Source organism: Lonchura striata, chromosome Z, assembly GCF_050655825.1.
Source record: "Lonchura striata isolate lonStrDom1 chromosome Z, ASM5065582v1, whole genome shotgun sequence".
Lineage (NCBI taxonomy): Eukaryota > Metazoa > Chordata > Aves > Passeriformes > Estrildidae > Lonchura > Lonchura striata.
The window spans coordinates 50,861,678-50,886,351 of NC_140740.1; the positions used below are offsets into that span (position 1 = coordinate 50,861,678).

A 24,674-nucleotide genomic window follows, 5' to 3' on the forward strand; every position below is an offset into this window, starting at 1 on the left:
CCACATATTTTAGCATAATTACGTGACAGATCCTTGACCTTTTAAGATAATGCTTCAAAAAATCCAGAGTGTTAGAGTTTCCTCCACAGCCTGAATATTTTTTGTTGTGGAGACTCTTAAAAATTCTGAGGAATTTTCTTCCTGACTGAAGCAGACTGACAGCATGTGCCCACTTTTTTTTCACTAAGTAAAACTGAAGCCCTGGTGTTTGTTGTTCAGGAGTTGTGCAGAGGTGTGTAGAGCACTGGAGGATCAGCCTCTGGCTGGCTTTATGTGCGTGGCCACCTGTACCTGTATGAACCCACTGCGTTCAGTGCAGTTCTCCTTGGAAAGCAACACTACAGCTGGGGCCTCACATGGAAAGCTGTCAGCAAAATAACTTTGTTTCTCTTCTTTTTTTTCTAAGGCTTGGATGTTTATGATAAAACAATATAGTTGTTATTGTTTTCTGAACACAGAAGGCACATGCACCTCATTGATCCTTAGCTGAGGTAAATATGACCCCTAATGGAAAATTATTGCAATGGGACAATACGCAGGAATTTACTATTCTGCCATTTATTTGCAGGCCCAGACAGGAATTTCTTAAAGCCTGCCTTCACTGGAAAACAGTAGCACTTCAACAGCGAGACTTGAAAAAGACATTTGTATCTACAGAAGTTTTATGAAAAGTTTTTCAGGATTAGGTGAAAATTTCTAATCCACAGCAACGCCAACATGAAACTAACATCCCTTCATTTCATGCAGGCACGGTGGATGTTTATAATCCTTCTCCCACACTTAACTAAGACTGCTGTGTCAAAGCTAAGTCCTTCAGCCTCTAATATTTAATGTCATTTCATGCCCAGTGAATACTTATTTTCAAAAACCAGTAAAACAGGTTTCATGGGAAAGGATAACAACCAAAGAAAAAGAGGTGAGCTGATACTTCTGAGGAAGCAGAATTCAAACTCCTGTTTTAAATCAGGAGATACAAGGTTTTCTATAGTGTAGGCACATGCCCCTAACACAAGTGTAAAAACCACTGTCTGTGGAGGTTTTCTCCTCTCAAAGAACAACACAAAATCTAACTTTTGCCCTATTACAGACCAAAAGCTCCAAAGATTAGATCTCAGAAAGCTCTGTTGAATGACAAAATTATTTTCATTTGCTTATTATTCTTTATTTTCAGTACCTGAACCACAGCAGCATATTAAGCAACTATGGAAAGCTTCTGTTCACCAGAACACATTAATGAACAGGAAGAATTTATGCTCTGAGGGTGGTATCTTCATGACATGACTTTGATTCTTGAAATGACAGTTAAGAAAAAAACCACAGTTCAGTTTAACTGCCCTTCCAAAGTAGGTAGATTTTGTTATGCATGTTCCAAGAAACCCATCAACAATGAATAACTTGAGCTGAAAAGGAGTTTGTTCAGGATTCACTCTAGCGCAACTTGTCTGTCCACCAGAACTGTTCTGTGTAGACTTCTGGCCACATCAAAATGGGCTGCCTTAATTAAAACCAAACAGAATATCAAGATCTAAATGATGATTCTCTCTGAGTGAAAGCTGAAGTTCAAGGATACTATGGACAGTTTCTCATGGATGTGGTTTCTAAATCTCTTCACTCCTTACCTGCCCCTATGACTGTGAGATAGAGAAGACCATGTCTGATTCTTAATTTCTACTTAGTTCTGTGTGAATTTTGCAACATAACTGGAAAACCACCTGGGCCACCATGCTGGGCAGCTCCATCCTTAGCTCATGTTCCCATGACTGTCAGAGTGGTGGCTGCTTTTACCCCTGGTTAGTGACAACTGGACACCCTCCTAACAAAAATTCTGATATCATTCTTACAGCCCTGCTCACAGTGTTAATATAAAATGCACAGGCTAAATATTTCTCATGCTGAGTTTTAAAAAGAGAATGAAAAAAATGCTTTGTGTCTATAACTGAATGGGACCAGAAAAAAAATCTGAGTAAACAATGAACAACAAATAAAGATTCCTCAATTAATTACTTAAATTTAAAAATGTGTTTTAAATAAATTGTCATTTCCTGTGTTTCCAGCCTTTCTCAGGTTTTCTCAAGGTTTTAACTAGCAAAGCTCTTACTCTTCTTACATAGCCAAAACATATACTTGTGTAGTTGGCTGAAAATGCTGTCTTTCTGTATTAGGATTGTAAATGAGCATATCTGCCTTAAAGATATTCAAAAATTTGCCCCATTTGAGGATCTTGACTGGATTTTGGATTTGTGAGAGCATTTCCTTAACAGAGGAAAACCAGAACACAACAGCTGACAAGAAGGCAATTTTTTAATTACCAATACACTCCTAATCTTTGAGTGGAATTAACAGTAACACCACATACAGCTGCATGCAGACACTGTGTTTTTAGTGAGGCTTTTTCTCTTAAGAGAAATCAGCTCTGAGCTTTTTCATGCTGCCATAGCCCCTCTGAACCTCTTCCACCTCAGGAAGATCAGCCTTATGTGTATTCAGAACTGCTGAAACACAAGCCATGCTGTATTCTAGACAAAGATGGTACAAGCATAAATTATGTATCAAGAAAATTACATTAATGTACCTCATGTACCACAATGCACAGTATGGAGCTGGAGCTCCACTCCACTGTCAGCAACTACAGAGCTCTGAATGACACCATTGGGCATCTCCTTTTCTCACTAACTACACTTAAAATTGGAGCATCTAAGTTTGATCTGTTTCATTAAATGAGGACTTAAATGCCTGTTGAGGAAATTCTCCCTAACACAAGTTATAGCTGCATCTGAGTGGTTTTAAGAAACAGGAAAACCCAACAGAGTAAACATTCTTCCTGAAATTTATCATTGAAGGATAGAGGAATATAATTTTAATTCTGTATGGAAGAGACAGAAGCCCAAGTTACCACGGGGTTTTCTGATGCATGAGTGTCATGTTATTTCTGAACTGGAGATCCCATCTGAAATTAACCTTGTTCTAAGTGCATCAAAAAGCTAATACCCAAGGAAACAAGAACAGAGTGGACTTACTGGTTTTCTGGCTCTTCTGGAACTTTCCCAGGTGTACAGTGGGGGGTCTGCTGGGCTTTTGTGGTGGCTGGCCCAGCGTGAACACTGGGGGCAAGAAAATCCGCTTGGGCCTTTTAGTACTCCTGTCCTCATCCTCACCTGATGGTCTTTCTGCAGCAAGTGCCATAGTCATCTTATGGAATTTATGAGAAGAACCTGGTTCTTCCTGGGTGATTTTGTTGAGGAAGATGTTCTTGGCAGCACTCCTTCCCTTTTCTTCAGTGTTTTCTGCTACAGGTTTGGGGGTTCCTTTTATTAAGCTGGACCTGTGGCCAGTAGGCTTAAGAGCTATTTTAGGAAAATTACTGCCTGGAGTTTCTGCAGCAGAGTTGCTATTTTCACCCATTTCCTTTGCTTCTTGGTGTACATGTATATTTGTTCTAGGTCCATATTGTCTCTGCAGAAAACCACTTTTATTAGAAGTGTCTTCATTTTGCGATACCTCATTGTTTAGAGAAGGTTTCTGTGCAAGAGGTGGTTTAGAAACAGTAGGCTTGGGCTCATTTTCTTGTGTTGCAGACCTTAATTTTTCCTTTACTGCAGCTACTTTTAAAAATTCTGGTTTTGTCTCATTCTCCTGTGATGCAAAATTTAAATTAGGTTTTGGTCCCATGGGATTTTTTTCTTTATCAGGAGGACCAAGGAACTTGTTCCATGCAGGTTTTGGGTTCAAAGGCTTTGGGTCCTCTTTTGATGGGTCACAAGTTTTGATAGAGAATTTAGTGCATCCAGCTTTTTCATCATTTCCTCTGTTAAAGGGCTGAAGCTGAACACCGAACTTTTGTGCCACTGGGTTCAAATGTTGTGAGTTTGGATCTTTCTCTGTTTTATCACCACTTGAAGGCTTGACTGCCAGAGGAGGCTTAGGCTGAGCAGGTTTGTGAAGGGTACTGGGTCCTGAAGAAAACGCAGTATATCCTTTATTTATATATTTCTCAAGTGCTGTTTTCCTTGTCTGTAATCCTTTGGGGATATCTTGTCTTGAGATTTTGGTGGGTTGGCTGGTTGAAGGATCCTCTGTGTCTCTGTTACATCTCTCAAATTTCTCCATTAATAACTTCAGACGTGGCTTCGGATTCTACAAACATAAAGAAGAGAAAAACAAAGGGCAGCAATGGGAAAGTACTCTTGCAATGTTCACAAATACTGTGCTTTAAAGAGTTTCCTGGTCTGAGGCTTTACTACTGCTGATTGGCTGAGGAGGTGCTATAGCTCATCTTCCTGTAGAGTTAAGAGAAGCTGAGCATTTTGTTGTATCCTTTCAGTGTTGATACGATATTTTAAAATTTTCATTCAGGTGCTGCCTTTCAGGTACTGCAGGTCCTTTTGGATATAATTTCTGTTTATTTCTGGAATTGTGAACTGAATACATAATAAATGTAAGAAATTACATGTGACATTAAAATCAATTTACCTAAAATTTTTATTTTCCTGTGATAAGAAGTTCCTGTACTGGAACCTGGGGGAATCTACCACATTCGTGTTATTCCTGTTAACTCTGTGGAGAACTGCAATTTCCTTTGTGAAAACAAATTCTTCTGGTTGATGTATGTGTGTGCCAATTTTACTTTCCTTTCTCAGCAATTTTTTTACTTACTTTCTGCTCCCCACACTCTCACTTTGTCCTTGTTTCTCTTCTCCATTTTGTATCTGAATAAAACTGTGCATGTGTGGGTATCAAATGAAAATATGTGAAGTAAAATTAAACTAAAATGACAATCAATACACCCAGATATTGTCAAAGTTACTAAATTTCTTTAAAAAAAAAGATGAAGTTAAGTAATTCCAAGAGAATAAAATCCATCTTAATTCAAAAATAGATGATTTAATTAGTCACCCCAATTCAATAAGTTTCAGGACCGGTCATAATTAATTATGAACTGAACCCAAAAGTTCAATACATTTAAATTCAGGAAAAATAAAACACATCATACTGCAGGATGTGAGCAAAAGGCAGTGAGATGGTCCCATTGCACTGGGCAGGATTTCAGGAACCCTCTGGAGCAAGAAGTCCTCTTCCGAGGTACAGCAGCAGCAGGGGTGCAGCTATGGCAAATACATTGATACATACAATTCACAAGTAGGACCTGGACTTCCTGTGTTAGCTAAAATGTAAAGCTTATCGTACAAACTGAATCATCTGTCTGTAAACAAAGGAGTATTGCTACAAAACTAATAAACAGGTGTTAGAAAAAAGATTAGACATTTAAGAATTAACTGTGTATTAACTTACTATGGTTCAGCAAGTGCTCGGTGGTTGTTTTTTTTTTGCTTCAATAACAAAAGTTCAATTGGGCTTTTGCTCCTTTTGCCTTCTGTTTGTGTCTCATTACATGAATACTGTTAAGTTGAGTAGTTATATATACATAGAGAGAGACTTCTGCCACTTAAAGGTAACTATCCCAGTCTTTTGGCATTGCCAAGAAATTCAGTCTTTCCAAACTGATTGTGTTGAGCTACAAATAACTTACAGTAAATGCAGCTAAAACAAGAGAGACATAATGAAACTTATACCCAGCAACCACATTTCTGGGTATTTTTGTGCATATAAAGAAGGGAGGAAGTACATACTTACTAAGGAGATTATCAGGTTTAAGCCATATACAGCTGTTTGATGCATACACACTCACGAACACACAACTACATTTCAGAGTTATGTGTATGTATCAATTAAGATTTCAAGATTTGTCCCACAATACCTCACAAGGCCCTGATTTTACCCAGTTTAGACAATTCAGTGCTAGAGAATAAAAAAGCCTTTTGTCTTTGATCTCTTTTGGCTTTGTATGAATTAATGATTTTTTCCTAAGGTCTGTAACAAAATCTAGACCACCAGAGATCCTATAATTATAGCTTATGTCTGAAGTTTTCAGACCTTCTAAGTTAGTATTTGATCAGCTGCTTGGCCAGTTCAGCTACTCATTTCCTTTGAAAGTCATAGTAATAAATTGATTTCTTTGCTACTTCTATTTGAAATATAAGAAAATTTACTGTGCAAATGACAATACTTTTTACAAGCAAGAGCCATTCAGCATGCAGACCTTTAGGAAGCTGGGAATGTGACAATGAAGAAAATTTTATTATTATGATATATGGTTTCTAAGAAGTTTTCTAGACTTGGAATAGCAAGATAACATTAATTACATTCATACAAGCTTTCAAATGCACTGAACCATTAATTACTGCCATGTTAGGAGTCAATGAATTTTGTCAATGAATTTTTAAAAATAACTTTCTTCCCAACACTGTGAATAAACCTTGCCTTAGTCATGCATATTTACAAGCCCAGCAAGAGGAAAAGGTTACTGGACATGTGACATTAGATTAACAATAACAGTTAACAATAAAGCCTCTTTCATTTACTTGGTAAAGGTAATAGTAAGAATCAAAACAGAGTAAGAAACTCAGTGAAATCTTTCTGCTTTTCTTTAATGTACATCACCTGCCTTATTATCTGCCTTCATAAGTTGTGTTACATTAGAAGCCATGTAGATTTTAATGCAGAGCTTGACTGGTCAGGTAGACAGAGGGGAACTGGGGAAAATTTTTTTTTTTGTTTGTGGCCCTGATCATAGAGTAGTCTCCACAGTTTCTGTGCTTCCTTTCCCAGAAGTGACAGCAGTTACCTACATCATTATCACATAGTTGGTTATAAATCATGAAATGGGAACTTGAAAAGATTCTGAAGAGAGATTAAGTTCCCCCTACCCTTCCCATCTAAAGTGCAAAGTGCCTTTGCAAAAGAGGAGTTTCATGCAAAAGCCAATTGGGTTATTTTCTGAACTTTGTCTTTGATCTCTATTGCAAACTCTGTGGAAAATATTTTGGCTTTTCAAATTTTCATCTGAACTGCAAGCAACACATAAGGAGCACAGTAAGATTTCTTTTAATACAAGATGGTTGCACTATTCAGATGTGTTTGCTCAAATCTGGATCAATACCTATGTGTTAGCTCTCATGCCATAGATACATTTTTATCAACAGAGCTTTCAGAGCCTCCCACTGCCTTCAGCAGAGACTCACAAAGGTACCAAGTTAAACTTGTACAGAATTGTTTCACTACACCTTAGTTACACTTCTGTGTTAATGAACATAATTCTCCATAATTTACAATATGGCTGCACATTTCTGTATAGAAGTACACTGTAATGAGAACACAAAGGTACATTAAAAAAATTCAACTGTATTCTTCCTGAGTTTAGTATGCAACTCAACTGAGTTGAGTTGCAACTGGCAGCAACAAAAAAGTTTGGTGTTTTTATTTTTTTATTTTTTTAAATTTTTTTTTCTGCCTTGGAATAAATATAACTTTATTATTTACTTTCCTGTCTTGGTGAAGCCAAAAGATTATTTCAGTTCAACTTCCCCTTGAGGCCAGGCTTTCTTTAAACAGCAACACTGGATCAGTGAACTGAATAGCAGATGTGTGTGTGTACAAGCATTAATTGAGCAAATGAAAAATATGTAACTTTCAACTGTACAAAGAATTCATTCAAAATACATGCAGATCTGATTTATAAAGGATAAAACCCCCATCTTTTCTCTTCTCAACTGTAATTTTACATTTCTATTCCCAAGTAATGGGGTATAAATATACCCTTTAAAACTCAAGATCTTGATGAGTTTGTTAGAGAGTAATAAAATAAAGATTAGAAAACTATCTCTTTAAGAAGAAAACAATGCTTACTTATGAATTCTTTGATAGTGAAATAATCACAGAAGTTAATAACCACTAAAGGAATTGAGCTCTAACCTGTGTGCAAGATAGAAGGAATAAGAAAATGGATGAAAATGGCAAGGAAAATGACACAGAACTGTAGAAAAATACAGATCTGGAAATGATTTTGCAACTTCATATATCTGATATAACTTCTATTGAAGTTAGTAGATTTGAGGCAGTCTAGATTTTGTTTATGTGGCAGTGCCCTTTTGAATTCATGATAAATTATTGCTTGACTACTTTCTTTTCCAGACACCTCAGAATTATCATTATACAAATTTGCTGTTTCCAGAAGAGATTTCCAAACTGCTTTACTTCCCCTTGAGTCTAGCTGTAATTACTAGTTCAAGAGTCCCTCTAAGAGTAACTGCAGCATTTAGAAAGTAAAGTTGAGAATTTTTAATGCTCTGCACCTAAAATGTGTGTAGCAGAACGATGAAAATAAGAGAAAGAGACATAGTTTGCTCATAGACTCAAAAGACTTGCTAATACAGTGATTGGTATGAAAAGAAATGAGTCCTCATCAGATAATACTCAAGGATGAGGAGACAGGCTATTCTTCTGTCTGGGGTTTTTATTAAAGGAAGACCTCTAAGAAGGAGAGGATAGAGAGAAATCTAAGGCCTTCCCCAGTGAGAGGCTGACAGCCCCTGAGTTACCCTAAGAGCATAATTGCAAACATCCCTCTAACACCAGCAAGAAAATAACAACACACACATGAGGACAATATGGTTGTCAAAATTAGACAAGGCAATATTCCAGCCTGGTTGCAGTGTATTGTGTATCTTTTCAATTGTGCATTCCTCTACACCTTTCTTATCTCTCTTTTGCTACTTTTTCTCTCCTATCTAATCATAAGACCAGCTATTCATACTGCAGAAAAATAAAAGGCCAGCTCCAGATGAGTTTGAGACCAGGATGAATGAGGGCATAGGGCTTGACCAGAACAGCCAAATTATATCCCATCTTGTTCCCAAATTGCTTCTGACAAAGACTATGCATGAAGTCAAAGTATCAACAGAGGCATGATAATCTCTTCATTCTATGTCCTAATAGGCTCATGACAAAGTTTCTTTCTACATGGATTTTTTTGGTACCTGTTTAAGTGAAAATAAGAATTATCAACCTCTGGCAAGTTGGTCTTTAACAACAGAAGCCTGGTGGCTTCAATTTTTCCATCAAGGATTTGTATCTGATATAAACAGACTACTTCATATCCATTTCTGTAAAATAATTTCATTTTTGCAATATGGTTTTATATAACCACAAAATTTCATGATACCTAATAATTTTCTTTTAAACTTTATTTAGCTCATGCACCTTCTAATACCCTTTATCAATTATTTATTTCAGATTAATGTAAATTTTCTCATGATCTGCCAGAAATTAAACAGATTTCACTCAGAAACCTATATATATGTATATATAGTATATACAGTAACTGTCTTATGAATATCTTACTTGTCTGGTTATCCCACTAAAGTGAATGCTCCAAATCTCAAGGAAGAAAAATTTGAATTCCTGTCACTGTGAAGTTCCTACCATTACTTTGAGAATTTCAGGAAATTTTGTGCAATTTTAAGACATTGAGTCACATTTTGACTCATACCTGGAAAGGAAAATACTTTCTATGGCGAACTACTAACAAAACACATAGATTGACATCTCAACCCAGAGTATAGTATATTAATTTATACCCTACCCATAATCTAACAAACAACAAATAATGCAAAGGGGATAAAAAATAATTGCCTTTGAGTGATACCATTTCTGCTATTATTCAAAATGAAAAGGCCACTTAAAACAGGACAACTTTTAGTAAAATTTCAGAGAACTAATCACAAAACTCTGAGAGAGAAAAGTCCATTTTGTCAGCTTAGCATCTTTTCAGCTCCTAAACTAAGTAAAATCTACAAGTTAATTAAGCTATATTCAATACCTTGTACTGATTCTATTTCTTCTGGAAATTTCCATGCTTATTTTTAAGAAGAACATGTGCAACAGTTTACCTGAATTTCCCAAAGCTCTCCAGTATTTTGAAACAATCCACGGGTGTATCAACTTAACAAGCTATTTGCAAAAGAGGAGTTCTGCTTCTCACAGAGGAGTTCTTGCTTCTCACAAGATACACTTGTGGGTTTCATTATCATGAACAGTAACTGCTCTCCACAGGATATTAGGCAAGAAGTGCTGGAGGAAAAGGGAACTAAAGTGTGTTCAGACTGGTTGGCTGCTTCCATCAGCAGTAAGCACCATGTGATATCCAGAACTATTGCATTTACTCCATATTGCATAGTCCTGTGAGGCTTCCTTGGTGTACAGAAGCCTGAACCTTTACAGAATAGCTGCTAAACAAATGTGTGAGGCAATTACAGGCATAAAGGGTGGACTGGCCACAGGTCCAGTGCCCTGCTACCACTGAGAGCCCTGCATACATGGCCCACTCTCAGGCATCAGCTAGAATGCTCCTTTGCAGCCTCACATTCAACAGTGGGATCTTGAGATTCTGCTGGCCCGTTTGTAAAATCTTCTGTTATGTGGATATATTTCTAAAAAACTCAAAAATTATGATAATACATTTCTTCTTCCTCCTGTGTGTTAGAGTATGAAAGATGAAACAGGCTAGAAAAGTCAATACTGAGTAAATATGCTTCACAAAAAATTCTAAACGTGTTTGTGCTGAAGGTAAATGAAAACCACAATGTGGAATGCCCTACAAAAACAGCTCAGTGAATTTGATGGAGCAGTGTATGGGGAGGAGATTGCAATAGAAAAGCTGTGTGTCTTTGAGTTTAATTAGAAGTTAACTGAATCTTCCTCATGTCCTATTACTCTTCTTCTGCACAAACTTCTTAGTATTTCTGAAATATTTTGGAGTGTTAAAGTAAACAATTTGGAGTGTTAAAAAAACAATGAAAGTGCTTGATATTTCTAGCTTAATTTTACAAAAACTTGTAGCTTAGCTACTTCAGAAGTTTCTTAGGATGCTGGATGGATCTTATTTGAATTAGAAACACTGCTGCATGCCAATGACAACTAATGTTTTTGTTATATAACACAATGTTTTTTTTGTAGTGGAAGAAATACTGTCCTTTATTCTATTCATTCAGCTAAACACTGTATTTTATTTATATTTATTTATTTGTGAAAATTAACAATTACTACAGACAATAATGCATTTAATATTAAAACTACAGCAGATTAGAATTTGTGACTTGCTGATGTGTTCAGCAGCCTTTGTGACTGCTTTAAGATGGTACCTATAGCAATACAGTCATTTTATGTGGGTAAATGCACTGGAAGCGTTTGCTCAGAGTATCAGCTCTAGACAAATCATATAATGATCAAAGAACTAGCTTATCTTCACAGCTCTGAATGCTAGACAGTTCCTGTTGTCTTCTATTTCGCCCAATACACACAAATAAGTGCATCCCTAACTGACAGAATGCTCATGAGAAAATAAATTGCAACAAATACAATGAAAATAAGTTTAAGCTGTGAATTTCTGTGAAACTTGCCCATCTGCAATATCCACCATGTGCCTCATTTTCCATTTGCACATGCAATAGCTTCCTGAAATCTCTCTGGTTTTTTTCCCACTTATTTCTGTGAAGGTTATTTCTTAGTGATATAGGGGAAATTAGCTATTTTTAGGTGAAGAAAGAATGTGAATAAATGAATATTTTAAGTAACAGGACCTGAAAGCAGTGTAAAGGTATTTTGCCTTTTTCACTTTTCACAAAAACAACAGCAGCAGCAGCCACAAAATCACTAGTTCATATTCAAGCAAGACAAGGATGCTAATAACAAAAATGTCTTCTCATGTATATACATGCCATTACATTCTCTGTGTAGAGAAACACAGCATCTAAATTCCAGCACCCCAGTAGTGTGTTACTGTTCCTATGTGAAAATATTGTGACTGCAACTTTAAGTATATTTTTTCTTAATCAGAGTATTTATTTGGATGTTTCCATGTCACTTTGGGAAAAGTGGCTAGTTAGGAATTAAGTCTGTCAAAAATTAAGGAAAAAAGAAAGGGAAGAAAAAGAATCAGAACCTTGGCCATTCAGGAAGAGTGTGGCCAGCAACTCCAAGGGAGGTAATCCTCCCTTCTGCTTGGCTCTGCTGAGGCCACATCTGGAATGCTGTGTCCATTTCTGGGCTACTCAGTACGAGAAAGAAAACAAAATACTGGAGAAAGCTGATTTAGGATCTGGAGGATCAGACTTATGAGGAGAGACTGTGGGAGTTGGGTGTGTTCAGTCTGGAGAAGTAAAGACTAAGAGGGGATCTTATTAATGCATAAAAATTTCTCGGAGGTGGGTGCCCAGAGGATGGTGTCAGGCTCTTTTCCGTGGTACCCAGAGACAGGACAAGGAGCAATGTCCATAAACTACAACACAAGAAGTTCCACCTCAATGTGAGCAGGAGTTTCTTTCAGTTGAGGTTGGCAGATCACTGGAACACCTGCCCAGGGCAGTCACAGAGTCTCCCTCTCTGAAGATATTCAAAACCCACCTGGACATGTTCCTGTGTAACCTCCTCAGGAGTGTTGGACTGGAATCTATAGAGTTCTCCTCCAGCCCTAATGATTCTGTGAATCTCTGCTGTAAATGTTAGTTCATTTTTTAAGACATTTTTCTTTAATCTACTGATGTTCTTTGCTCCAAAATGGTTTGAAAAGTCAGACACTTCCATCTGAACACCTCTTGCTTTCCAATTTAATGGTCAAGAATACCATAGTTAGAATTTTGTTACCTCTGCAGCTGTGTTGGTACTATTGTTTGAGTTGCTGTAAACTGAAGAGATATGATACAAAAAAATTATTTATCTCTTGACATTGTTTTTAACCTGCTTTGTTTTGCTAAACTGTAAGTGTATTATATGATCACAGATAAGGAGAGATTGCATAACAGTTAGTCATGGGGGAGGGTGGAAGAAGAAAAAGGCAAAGATGACTGGTTGGGGCAGCTAATCTTTAAACCATATGTATGTAGTGGGAGACAGGACTGGGGAGTAGTATGTGGAAGAACACTCTTGGGCAGGTGCATTAATATCTCCTTCCTAAGTCAGAATAATGTTGCTCTGTAATATATAACACATGCAAAAATGTGGAGCACTGAGCAAGAGAAAGTCAACGTTAGCAGCGTTTTTCACTGAAACTTTGCTTCCTGCCTTCTCCTCCTCTCACTCACAGGGCTTTTGCCTCCTAGTTGTTACTGAACAGGTTATATACTTTAAAAAGCAGTCTATACAGTAGTGAGGATAGATGTTGGAAAATTCTTTTAACTTTAGCTCATTAGTGTATGGTCCCTGTATTCATGGTTAATGCTGAGTTTTGTACCATACAGTGCTTAGCACAAATACCAGAGATTAATGTGGCTTTGTGTTAACTCCCTGCATCTGTGACTAATAAGTCTTGTGCTAGCTAATGCTTCCTTGTTTACTTCTATCAGTGATTAATATGTACTAGCTGATATCTTAGTTTTGAGAACAAGGATTGTGTGTCACAGCTAAGAATAACAAGAGAAATACATTATGACCTGACCCTCTCAAGGAGAAAAGTTTCATCACAAGATCTGCAATCATATCCAAACAAGTAAATTGAAATAATTTATATATATACATGTATTCAGGAAATGTGATGAACATGTGCTAGTTTCAGGAATATAATCTGGTCTGTTAGGTTACTGAACACGTATGTTTTAAGGAGAATTCCTCACCATCCAGTATTACTAATAAAGTAATGTTGTTTTTCTTAACCAACAAGTTTTTTTGAGAGTTTATTTCCCAATTTGTGATGATGTGGGAGCACACTTCGCACAGGAGCAGAAATAACATATTTATCAATAATCTCTGTACATACTTATTCCAAAAGTTTCAAACTACCTGGTTTTGTGCTGCTTTTGGGGTAACATTTTGAGTACATGAAGCTCATCAGAGGGCAAGACAAAGAGTCAGCAGTCCTGCCATGCCACACCTAGTGTCAGAGTTCTGGAGTGAAGTGCCATATTGTCATGGCAGTTATCATGTTACAGCATCACTTTGGAAATTACCTGATTTTCAGAATAAACTTGATATTCCTGAACGCTGGCAGGAACTTCAGATTGCAATTGCTGCAGTACACCATGAGAACCAAAATTTTTGGTAGCGTAAGTCTGTGTTATCTTTGTGTCTGCAGACAGAGCTAGACTTCCTCAAAAATGTGCTGCTGCATTTCCATTGCTTCTCAATTGAAAGCAGTTTTAGTATTTCTGACAGAAGTTTGGTCATGAGCAAATTAACAGCATTTCCTTGTGTCTACTTGCAGTGTCATGTTTATGGCAACAATATGGCTTTCCAGATGCTGTTTTGGGACTAGTGACATGCAGGATTCTGTGAAAGATCCTCAACTCAGTGCTGTGGCTCTTTTAAATTCTTGATATTCAATATATATAAACTTATAACCATTTCCTATTATTAATATATTTATACTTGCCTGAAGAGGGAGTGCAGAAATCTCTTTCCACTATTTATACTTTTCTATCCTAGAGACAGCAACCAACTCCTAGTCTGAGGCAAGGGGGATGTGGGGGGGACGTGGTGGCCATCTCGGTAAGGAAAGCTAGCCACTCAGACGCTGGCAGGTAGGTAGGCTCGCTGGCTGGGGAGTTGCTAGAAGCTGTGCATGACAAGAAATCAGAAGAGACTGGCGTGAGAGGGACGACGGAGGAGCACGGCCGCCACCAGCACCCTGCGTGGGGACAGGATCTCTGGCAGCTGGCGAGGGTTTGCCCTGAAGTTTTGCTCCCTCAGCCCCTCCTCTTCCGTTCCCCTCAGGAATAACTGTGCCTGTGCCCTGGCACGATCCCCTTTCCCGACTCTGTGCCTGCTCAGTCCCGAAGGAGCCGGGGCTGATGGAGCCGCTGCGGGGCTGAGCGCGGCCGCTGCGCCGGGGCAGAAGGGAGCGAGCCTGAGCCGCGGGAAGGACGCGCTGGGACGTCAGAGGGGAAGGGAGACTTTCTCAAGGAAGAAGTTGCTCCCACCCTGTATACTCCCATGTGAATGGCTGAGCAGGGGGTTATCAGCTGGTCTGGGTTCCCCTTCAGCATCCCCCCCAGCTGCTGATGCCAGGAGGAAGTGGGAAAACAACAGGGGACAACTTTAGCAAAACACTCCTGACTTCCCTTTCTCTTCAACATGTCCCTGTCTGCCTCCGCCTGGGAGGCAAAAAGGTTTGCAAAGAACCCATGCAAATACTTCATCAGGCGCTGTGTAAACCCTGTGGGAGGGAGACAGGGACATCCCGTGCTTTCATACACAATTGTAACAACCTCCTTTCTTGCCCTCTCAGATATTAAACGTGCATCAGCTCTTCAAGTCTCACTTGGTATTAGTGCAGAAGAGTAAAACAGAAACTTGTATTTCCTAAAAAGCATCCAAGCTGCAGGCAAGGTGCAGACTTGGAGCTGACATATGTGCCTCTTCAGGTATCACCTAGCTCAGGTATCTTAGGCTTTCTTTGGGAAGTGGGTAATAAAGGGCCTTTACATTTTAAGGTATCCTCCTTAAACCTCTGAGTAAAAGGTTTCAGATGAGAGCAATTTAGACTCTAAAAATATCTGGTGATTTCTTAACAACAGCTCTTCAGTCTTTTAATTTTAAAAAGTGGGAGATCAGACCTTCATTTGTTAGCTATGCCCCAGTTCATATTAGAGAGATCATGCTGCTTTTGCCTTTAAAATATATTTGCTTAAAAAACCCCAAACAGACAAAATCTAGATTTTCATGGTCAATCTCACTTAAACAAACCCTAGTAAAGTTTAGAAAGAAGTGAATCTTAGTGAATGCAAATTTACATCTTTCTGTACTTTATGTGCTCTCAAGAAGTTACCTGTCACAAATGACGCTAAATTTGAGCACATCTGAAAGTTAAAGCCCAAGTTAAATTCTCAGTTGCCAGGATCCTTTCACCACTCTTCTTTCCCAGTGCTTCTGTAAGAATCAATCTTATTTATTTGAACTACATCTAAAACTTGTAGACTCTTCTTTCCTGGAATGAAATTTTTATTTTTTAGTTACCATGTATGCTATATTGCAATTATTTTTATATTCTAAAGCAAGAAGGTAGAAAGCTTAAAAAAAAGAAGACAATGATGTGGCCTAAATAAAAACAACAAGGGAGTGCTCTCACATCATAAATATTTAAAAACAAAAAGTAACTTCAGAAATAGTTTTAATCAAAGACAATGAAGTTTAAAAATGAAAACACAGTTTATCCAAACATCTTTAAGAAGAAAGTTTCTGGAAAGAATTCCTAAGTCCTTCTGCTTAGTGTTTGCTTAATGCCTGACATCCTTTCTGTATCCTTGTCCATCAGGCTTTTAAAAAATTTTGGCTATCCCAGATCCCTTATCTTTAGCAGGTGGCGGCAGGTTGGTCACAAAGCCTTCTGCCTTTAAAGTAACTGGTTAGCCTGTGATATAAATCCACAGACAAAAGATAGGAGAAGTTATTTGAAGTGAGAATGTATCCACCTGTGCCTCTGGCAATCACAGCAGAAAACCAGGATCATTTTAACTCAATATTAAGAGTTCTTTTGGTAAAGTCAACTTAGACAGAGGGTGTACACAAACCCTATATTCTGAAGTCTTGCTGGTATACTAAGAGTTCCTTTCAAAAAGAACATTTCTTCTTTCCTATCCTACTTTCCAGTCTTTTTCCAAGACTTTTCTCTCTTCTGCTTTCCCCTCTTTATCTTTATATATTGAATGTGCTATCTGTGAAATAAGAGTAGGTGAGCTGTGTGTCCACTCTCCCACCATATACCTGCCCTGTGGTCAGATGGGTCTCACCTTTCAGCCACCCACAGAAGGGAGCCCTTTCATGCACTACTCTCTCAGTACTAACATTACCTGCCTGTTTTTATTTAACGTGGTGCCTTTCCCAGGTGCTGGCACAACAGGGAACTCTAATGGAAGAGCCTCTCCTGTGACAAATCCTAGCTTTCCAGCATCATTTAGGTAGGGAGGGAGCAAGGGTGGAAAATATGCTGACCCACTAAATTGTACCAGCATTTGATTTCCATCACTGTTAATAAAAATAAAAATAAAAATAAAAATAAAAATAAAAATAAAAATAAAAATAAAAATAAAAATAAAATAAAAATAAAAATAAAAATGGGGAAAAAAAACCCAAACAAACAAACCTTCAGAACCCCAACAACAACAAAACCAAACCAACAAAAAAAGGAAACTAATTGAGATTTTTTTTTTTTGGTGTTGTTTCCAATGCCTTTTTTGCCTCTCTGTCCATGTGCATCTCTGAGATTAGTATGACACACTTCCATTAGACATTTGAAAACAGCAATGAAGCCTCTGCTTTGCCTACTTTTCTTAGCTTCTTGTCTGTCATGTGTCCTAGCTCCTTGATCACCTATGGTGAGCACAGAGAATTGAAGTGCTGCTGTTTTGTTTGCTCAGTGCCTGCCTGCTGCCTTGCCTAAGAGGCAGAGTGATGCCTTGTGAAGGCTGACTTAGAACAGACAACTAGATAGAACTAAAGAATAAAGTAGGGATTTATTAGAAGGCCTCAGTGGATACACCTTTGTGCTTGGCAGCACAAGAGCCAAGGCTACACTCAAGATGAACCCAAAAGGGTCACAAAATACACAACTGGTCACGAGGTCTGTCTCTTTTATAATTTTTGGTTCATTTTCATATTGGAGTTAATTGTCCAATTAGTCTTTAGGTTATGAAGTCCTATCCTTCTTGTTTTTCTCTTTTCAATCCACAGTTGTTTATGCTCTTGGGCCTGAAATTTGGATCATTTGTCCTTGGTCCCCAGCTAGAGAAGGAATTGTTTTGTCTACCTACTCTGTGAAGAGTGCTCATTATCCCCTAATATGAAGCTCAGTATACACTAAAGCAGTACAGAATCTGAAAAATATAAAAGCTAAAACCTGAGGCATCAAGAAAAGCTATGGCTGCTTTCTTAACTTCAATCATGCTAATTTAGTTACTTACCAAGTCTGTTATTTGCACTGTTAACAGGCACCTGAATGTGCTGTTTACACAATTTATGTGAATGAAAAGGGGAAATTCAGCAGTGTCTCTCAGTTTTGCTGCTGCTTCAGAGAAGTTACAGGCCATGACCGATGAGGCAGCATATAGCAGCTTTTTTGCTCCAGATGCTAAATTGTATAGAGAAAAATGAATCAATTTTTTGTTATACAAGATCACACTGCCAACCTTTTGCTGAGCATGGACTAGATTTAAATGTAAGGTGAATCTGCTGAGCATTCACCAAAGATTGGGTCATTGGGTAGATCATCAAAGCAACAGAATATTTTTAAAGTGGAGCATAGGGCAGCTGCTGACTGTCATGGGGAGACGAGCAGCAGGAAGCAGAAATAAAGCAGTGGTCAGCATGGGGAAGACTGTACTGTCCATTCTGTTTGAGCTATTGCATAAATTTGAGCTGGAACAACTTCTCTTATGGAAATTTAGGTATGGAATAATGAATTAAAGACTGAGATCTGTAAGATAATAAGACAAGACCACAGAAATCATGGAAACTGGACCACTGGGGAATAAACACCTGAAGATATAAAATGAATTAACAAAAGGATTTTGAAAATAGTTTAAAAATTACTAAGAGATGGAGAAGATCAATGGTTGGACATAAATTAATGATTTGAGAGCCTTTTTAGAAGATAAGTGAGAGCCTGGAGACATGATTTCTGAAAGTTTTTCTTCTCCAAAGACATAAGAAAACAGGTCTCTCTATGACTCACCTTCAGAATCAAAATGCAGATGCCCTCAGGGGTTTGTAGAGGTTATGGCACTTCTCTAAAACTTAGCTAAACAAGTATCTAATGGGAAGAAAAGCTGTTAGAGATGTGTCAGCAGAAGTGAACGGAACACCCAGCCATAGCTGCAAATACAAGATGCACAAGGTCCTCTGATCCCTATTTCATTTTATGAAAATGTAAACTCCCTAAAATTATTAAATAATTTTGTTTATAATTATGGATTGAATTTAGCAAATTTCTTACATGTTCAATTTTTAAATGTGTAATAAATAATTTTTATTACTTTTCAACATATTCCGGTGAGGATATTGCAAATTAGAGAGATCATTGTTCACAATTTCAGTGCTGGTGCATAGGTGTAGCTTTGTTTTTGTAAATTTCTGTGTAATTTTTCCATTCTTAATTTTCTGTGTGCTTCACCTTTTACAGAGAGGGTTGTGACTGAAGGCAGGTGCTCTTTGTGTTAATTTCATATTTTTCCTGTAGACTCCTGAACTCTGCTGAAGAACTACTTTTATTATTTTTTATTTTTTTCTTAACTATGAAGGAAACCAGTATGAATAGTTAGTAAGAAAAAAAAAATCTAAAAATATTACTTTCTGTTGAAAGGAACCCAGAAATCCCAGCAGGTTCTTAATCCTAGAATGTTGATTCCAGTATAAATGATTTGCTGATAAACACTAAAACTGCTCCTGCAACAAAGAGAGTAAAAGTGCACCTTTAAATATCCTGTGTTATATATTATGCTATCTGGAGATGTTAACAAAGTCACATGATATGTTCTGTATCAGCTTCATATTTACATTTGTTTATGCATATGGTTTATCTTTGCCTAATTTACATACCTAACACATTTTCCTATATTAGCTTTCCCTCCTCCTTCCTTCCCCACCCATTCACCACAAATACGAAAAGCTTTAACAAATAAAGATCATAGGAAAGGTATTGTTGTTCTGCATTCTAAGCATGTCTGTAAACGTGTTTTTTGTCCAAGTTGCAAAGGTCACGATTCATTCAGCATCTCTTAAATAGGCTGAAATATTGCCTGGTTTTAGTGTGAATGGTCTGTAGCAGGAGGCCTGTGTTGCTAATGGTTTTCCTTAGCAATGTGGTGAGGGTCTGGAGCCGGCCGCGGGACATCAGGAGTAGCAGGCGCTGGTGTCGGGGCGCTGCGGTGCAGCGTGTCCCTCTGTCCAGCAGGGGGCACCACGCGCGCACGGAGCGGCGCGGGCCCCGGGCGCTGCCGCCCGCCTGTCTGGCTTTACCGTCCTGCGCTTCTCCTACCGTCTTAAACAGAGACTTAAAAAATTTTGGTGTTTTTTTTTTTTTTGTTTAATTGGGGCAGATAATAGCTTACAGATTTTTGGAAAATAGCATAAATATCAGGGGAAAAAAAAAAAAAATCACTCTCAGTGTTTCTCTACTTCTTATGTTCCAGTCCAGCTTGATGGACAGAAAACCCATGCATGTTTAATACAAACAGTAATATCCTGAGCAATTTGTTGTTCTTAGCCCTAAGAGCTGTATTTTGCACAAATCCATTTAAACAGTCTGCTGAGTTCCCAGTTATGCAAGATCTGCTGGTCTTCTGTGGCTGTCAGAAGTCCAGTGATCTCAGTGATTTTTGCAAGCAGGTAGAAGTCCCTTCACAGAATTCCGTAAGAGATGGTTCCTTCTGAATGTGGTTAGACATTCAGTATTTTATAAGCAACATATAATTGTATATAATATAATGTATTTCTGAACAGAATCTGTAGGTTTTTTTTTTTTTGTTTAAACAAAGAGTAAATCCAAATAGATCAGTCAAGTTCCTTGGCTGGCCTTATTTCCATCAGAAGATTTATTACTGAATTCACATACCTTGAAAATTTTTTCCTTATTAGAGTGTATCTGAGAATTACCAGTATCACTGCAAAAAGACAGATACATTTAGGGGTATTTCTCTAGGTCAGGAGTCAATGCAGCCTGTCCTGGCTTGAAATCAAAGGAAAATGCAACTTTTTTCTGTTGTAGTAATAAGCTTCAGTCTCACCTGTCTGAAGCTATTATTGCAATTCTACCATTTTATCATCTGATATTATATCCAAGTGTTTAATCTAAACTTTCCTCTGTGGTGATGGTCAGAAATAAAATAATTAATACTAGGTTTTAGTCCTCATTTGACTTTCAGGTTTCTGCAGGCCTAACTTTCTTCTCTACATCTCTTCCTGTATGAACTAAAAGCAGATTATACCAAATCTCATGTTCAAAAGGTTCACTGACTAATTTTTTTTTTTGTAAGAATGCATTTTTTTTTTCACAAGTTTGTTTTCTGGTGTAAAACTGGCACAAATCAAACTTCCCTAGAGTGCTCCTCACTCTACTTTATTTTGTTACTTGTTTTGCTTGCCTCCTAATTTTTTCTTCTCTCTTCTTATTTTGCTGTAATATGAATTTCCACCTGTGCAACATCAAAACTAGGGCCAAAAAATTTCATTTCCTTCCTTGGTGAAGCTTTTGGGTTGCCTGTGATACAAAGATAAAAGCACTTCCTTTCCCATAGTTCTATATAGTATTGTCAAGAAAATAGACTAAAAGAATAATGCATGGTTTGCATTACTTTGAATTGTCATTCTTATTTGGAATCAGGGAAAACAGCCTGGAAATTTGAAAGTATTTAATCAAAATAGAAAAACTGTAAATTTTTGCATATTTTCAAACTGCATTTGGCAACAGCAGGAGTTCAGTGATCAGCATATTCACATGCATATTGTTTCTAAACTAATCTGTTTGTGAAAGCAGCTAGACGCTTGAATCATGCCAGAAGAGTAACTGTGCAATTTTAAATATAGAATCTTGAAAATAAGAATAATCCATACATATTTGGTCTATTCTAGTACAAGTTAAAGAATCCCTGTGGCAGCTAGAAATCAGCAGACAGAAGCACAGCAAGATGCTTTTTTGGTAGTCCTTATTCAGATTCTGTTTATCCATATGAAAATCTAGAGCAAGTCAAGTGACTGGAATTATTGATTTAAACAAATTTAGTATTTTGACCTTTAGTACTTGATTCTACACAGTGGTATTAAAACAAAAATAAAGTAAAATACCTGGTTTATATTTTAAAATTTTAAAAAATTATCCCTTAAGTAAACACTTTCCTTAGGATTCAGGAAGAATTCAATCATAGTGTAAAGCAGAGACAAATTCAGAGACAACACTCAGAACTTTGTAAAGCATTATTAAATGAGAACCACATTCTTTATTCAATTTATTTCACATTACCATTTTTCAAGTAGCACTTGCAATGGGCAACCTTTTTCACCTCTAAGTATCACAAGGCACCATTTTTCTTTTGAAACAGGATTGACAGCTTCCAGTCAACCTCTTTAATAGTACTGCATCCGGGGAGGATGATTGATTGGACATAGGTACCATGATAAATGGTATACACAAACTACTTCAGGAGTTCTAAATTATTTCCAACAGCAAAGATGGCCTGAAAAGTTATGCAGATTTCTTACTTTGCAACATTTTTCTGTAAAATCACTAATCTTGAAGTTATCAATTTCATTTATTAATAAAATACTTAACAAAAGATACATAGAGAGTTTAAAGAAACTGACTTTCTAAGGAAATAAATTCTATCAGTTTGCTAAACACACAGTAACACACCACACTCCCCGTCCAAATGTACTGAAGATATACAGATAAATTCCCCTATCTTTTTAGTTACAAAATCCTGCTGAAGCAGAATAAGATAGTAGAATTTTTTTTTATCTAGTTAGAAGTTATGACCCCTTCCCATTTCTTAGTTAGTGTCACATTGACACTTGACTGCAGAACTCCTCTGGATACACAAACTAATTTGTCAGTTTAGCCTTAAAAGAAGTTGTTTTCCTTAATATTGAATGCCAAAATCAGTAAATCAAATAGAAACCAGTTCAGATTATTAAAGACCTAAAAAATTAAAGAAGTTTTCTCATGCTCTCAAAAGAAGGAAACCAGATTCAAGGATTTGAAAACTATTAGAAATAAATTTGAAGTTTTACAATCCCAACCACACCAGTTTTAGTGCTAATGCATCCATGCAGTAAAAAGTAAATTAATAAAGTCCTGTACTTACCATAATTTCAGTTTTTGTGTCCCCACGAGTCTGCTAAGGACTGTAAAATGTATTAGAGGAAGTAAAAGATGTTCTTTGTCCTTCACTGTGAATATATTTAGGGAGTGTATGTGGTCTATCCAACCTTCACATGAAAAGATATAAGCAATATTCTTGTTTTGCAGAGTATCAGACACCTAGCAGAATTGTAAACAGTATTTGTTTGGGTTATTTTGCACCACTGTGAAGGATAAGTTTTATTCATTCATTAAATTACTTCCAAGATTTTCAGGAAAACCAGCTCTATGCTGATGATAAAATTATGGATTTATTCTTTTCAGTAAACTTTGACTGAATTAAAAAGGCAAATGTATTTTGGTTTTGTTTTTCATGCTCAGGGTTCCTGAATTTACACATATTTAGGCTTCACTGTCAACATCATACGTGTCTCCTTCTGACCCAGACTTTCATGGCTGTTTAATATCTGAAGGAATTTTATCTCTAATAAGCTGAACTACATCTCTATCAATTAGCCTTTAATTATTGAGCTCTTCATAGCTGATACTATCAGAAAAATAGGATTGTCCTGGTCTGACAGGGTGTAAAGGTTTTGTGGTGCTGCAGACTTCCTGTGCACAAAAATTAAAGGAAGAAGGGCATATGGCCATAAACTTCAGTGATCTAGATTTAGGAAAAAAACCAAAAACCAAACCAAAGAGCTTAATGAAAAGAGGTGAAAGAAGGAAGAAGGGGAGTGAAGTCCTGGCTAATACAGAAAAGAGCATACTTTTGCTCTTTTTTGCTGATGTCTAACTTCTAAACAAAAATCAGTTGAGTTTTCAGTAAGCAATCTTCTCAGTTTTAATAAATGGGGGATAAATCAATATGATAGTAAAACAGCAGAAAGTACTGTATCTGTGTCAGAAGCAAGGTTTAAATTGCATTCTTTAGGGAAATCAGAATTCCTTAAAATCTCAGTGCTGCAGTACTGAAAAGATTAATGTATTGCTGTAAGTCCCAAACCATTTGCTTTCTAGTAAACTTTCAATGGAATGTATCAATACAATCTATTATGTAGGTAATAGCAAATACAACTACAGATAATTATAAGGGCAATTAGCAAACACACTACCTATTTTCCTAAAACCAGAAAATCATCAGGGCAGCTACATGCTTGTTTTCAAACAAAATAACAATTTTGAAGAAACTATTCGAATGAGAAAACATCATATATATATATATATAGCTACATCTAATGTAGATTTCATTAAAGAAGGATTATATCTGAATAAATTAATACCTCTTTTGCAAAGTTTAGCTGGCATTTAAGACAAAGGTAATACAATTTACTTTATTTGTCTAGATTTCAGCAGAGTATTTCAGGTGATATCCTTTGTTGAATTTTAAGTGGCAGGAACTGGGAGAAGATGTGACCCATTAGAAAGAGTGTAAGGTAGACTAGGAGATGGTTAAAGCTACATCACTTCAGTGGAACAGGAATTACTGAGTTTAATTGGGATTACTCACAGTGTTCTGCAGGCATCAGTCAGGGGACTGATCCTATATGATCCATTACTTGGGTCTGGTTCAAGAGAACGTTCTTGCACCAGGAATCTGGTTCAAGAGCTGGGCTATACTGATGTTATCTGAAGGTGTTCTAAACTAAGCAGTTCTCATCCTGAGGGGAATCAAGTAGTTGCACAGGAAGGAGGAGAAGGGTTTATGTATTGGAGTGATAGAACTCAACCAGATTTTAATTACAAAGTCATATACTTAAGGCTAGAAACAAGATTTTTTTGATTTGTGCCAGGGACACAATGAGTCACTAACACGACATGCACATGTGGAAAGTATGTGTAATTTGAGTGCAGATTAGGCAAATTATTTTTGAGAGAGGCAGGAAAAGAATTTGTGCAGAGGGCTGATGTGGGCTTGTTTAGAGTCTTGTGTGCAGCTCTGGTCAACTATACTGAGTGACCAAGTGGAGAGTTACAGTATGAGTAGGACTTCCTGGCTTCT

At 37.2% G+C, this 24,674-nt stretch overlaps 1 protein-coding gene across 5 annotated transcripts in view; it reads right to left on the reverse strand.

The window, feature by feature from the left end:
- FYB1 (FYN binding protein 1) overlaps nt 1–22,803 on the reverse strand; it is a 54,735-nt gene extending 31,932 nt beyond the window's left edge. The window contains exons 1-2 of one of the 5 annotated variants that reach the window (XM_085568141.1): nt 22,677–22,803; nt 3,156–4,134 (exon numbers count right to left, since the gene is read on the reverse strand). In XM_085568141.1, the coding sequence (XP_085424267.1) occupies nt 3,156–4,134; nt 22,677–22,679 (982 nt within the window). In that variant the 5' untranslated portion in view covers nt 22,680–22,803. Of the gene's footprint in view, nt 1–3,017; nt 4,135–9,715; nt 9,972–22,676 lie in introns of those variants that run through there. The other 4 variants (XM_085568139.1, XM_085568142.1, XM_085568140.1 and 1 more) reach the window with 4 other exon arrangements.
- Between the last annotated feature and the right edge of the window lie 1,871 nt (nt 22,804–24,674).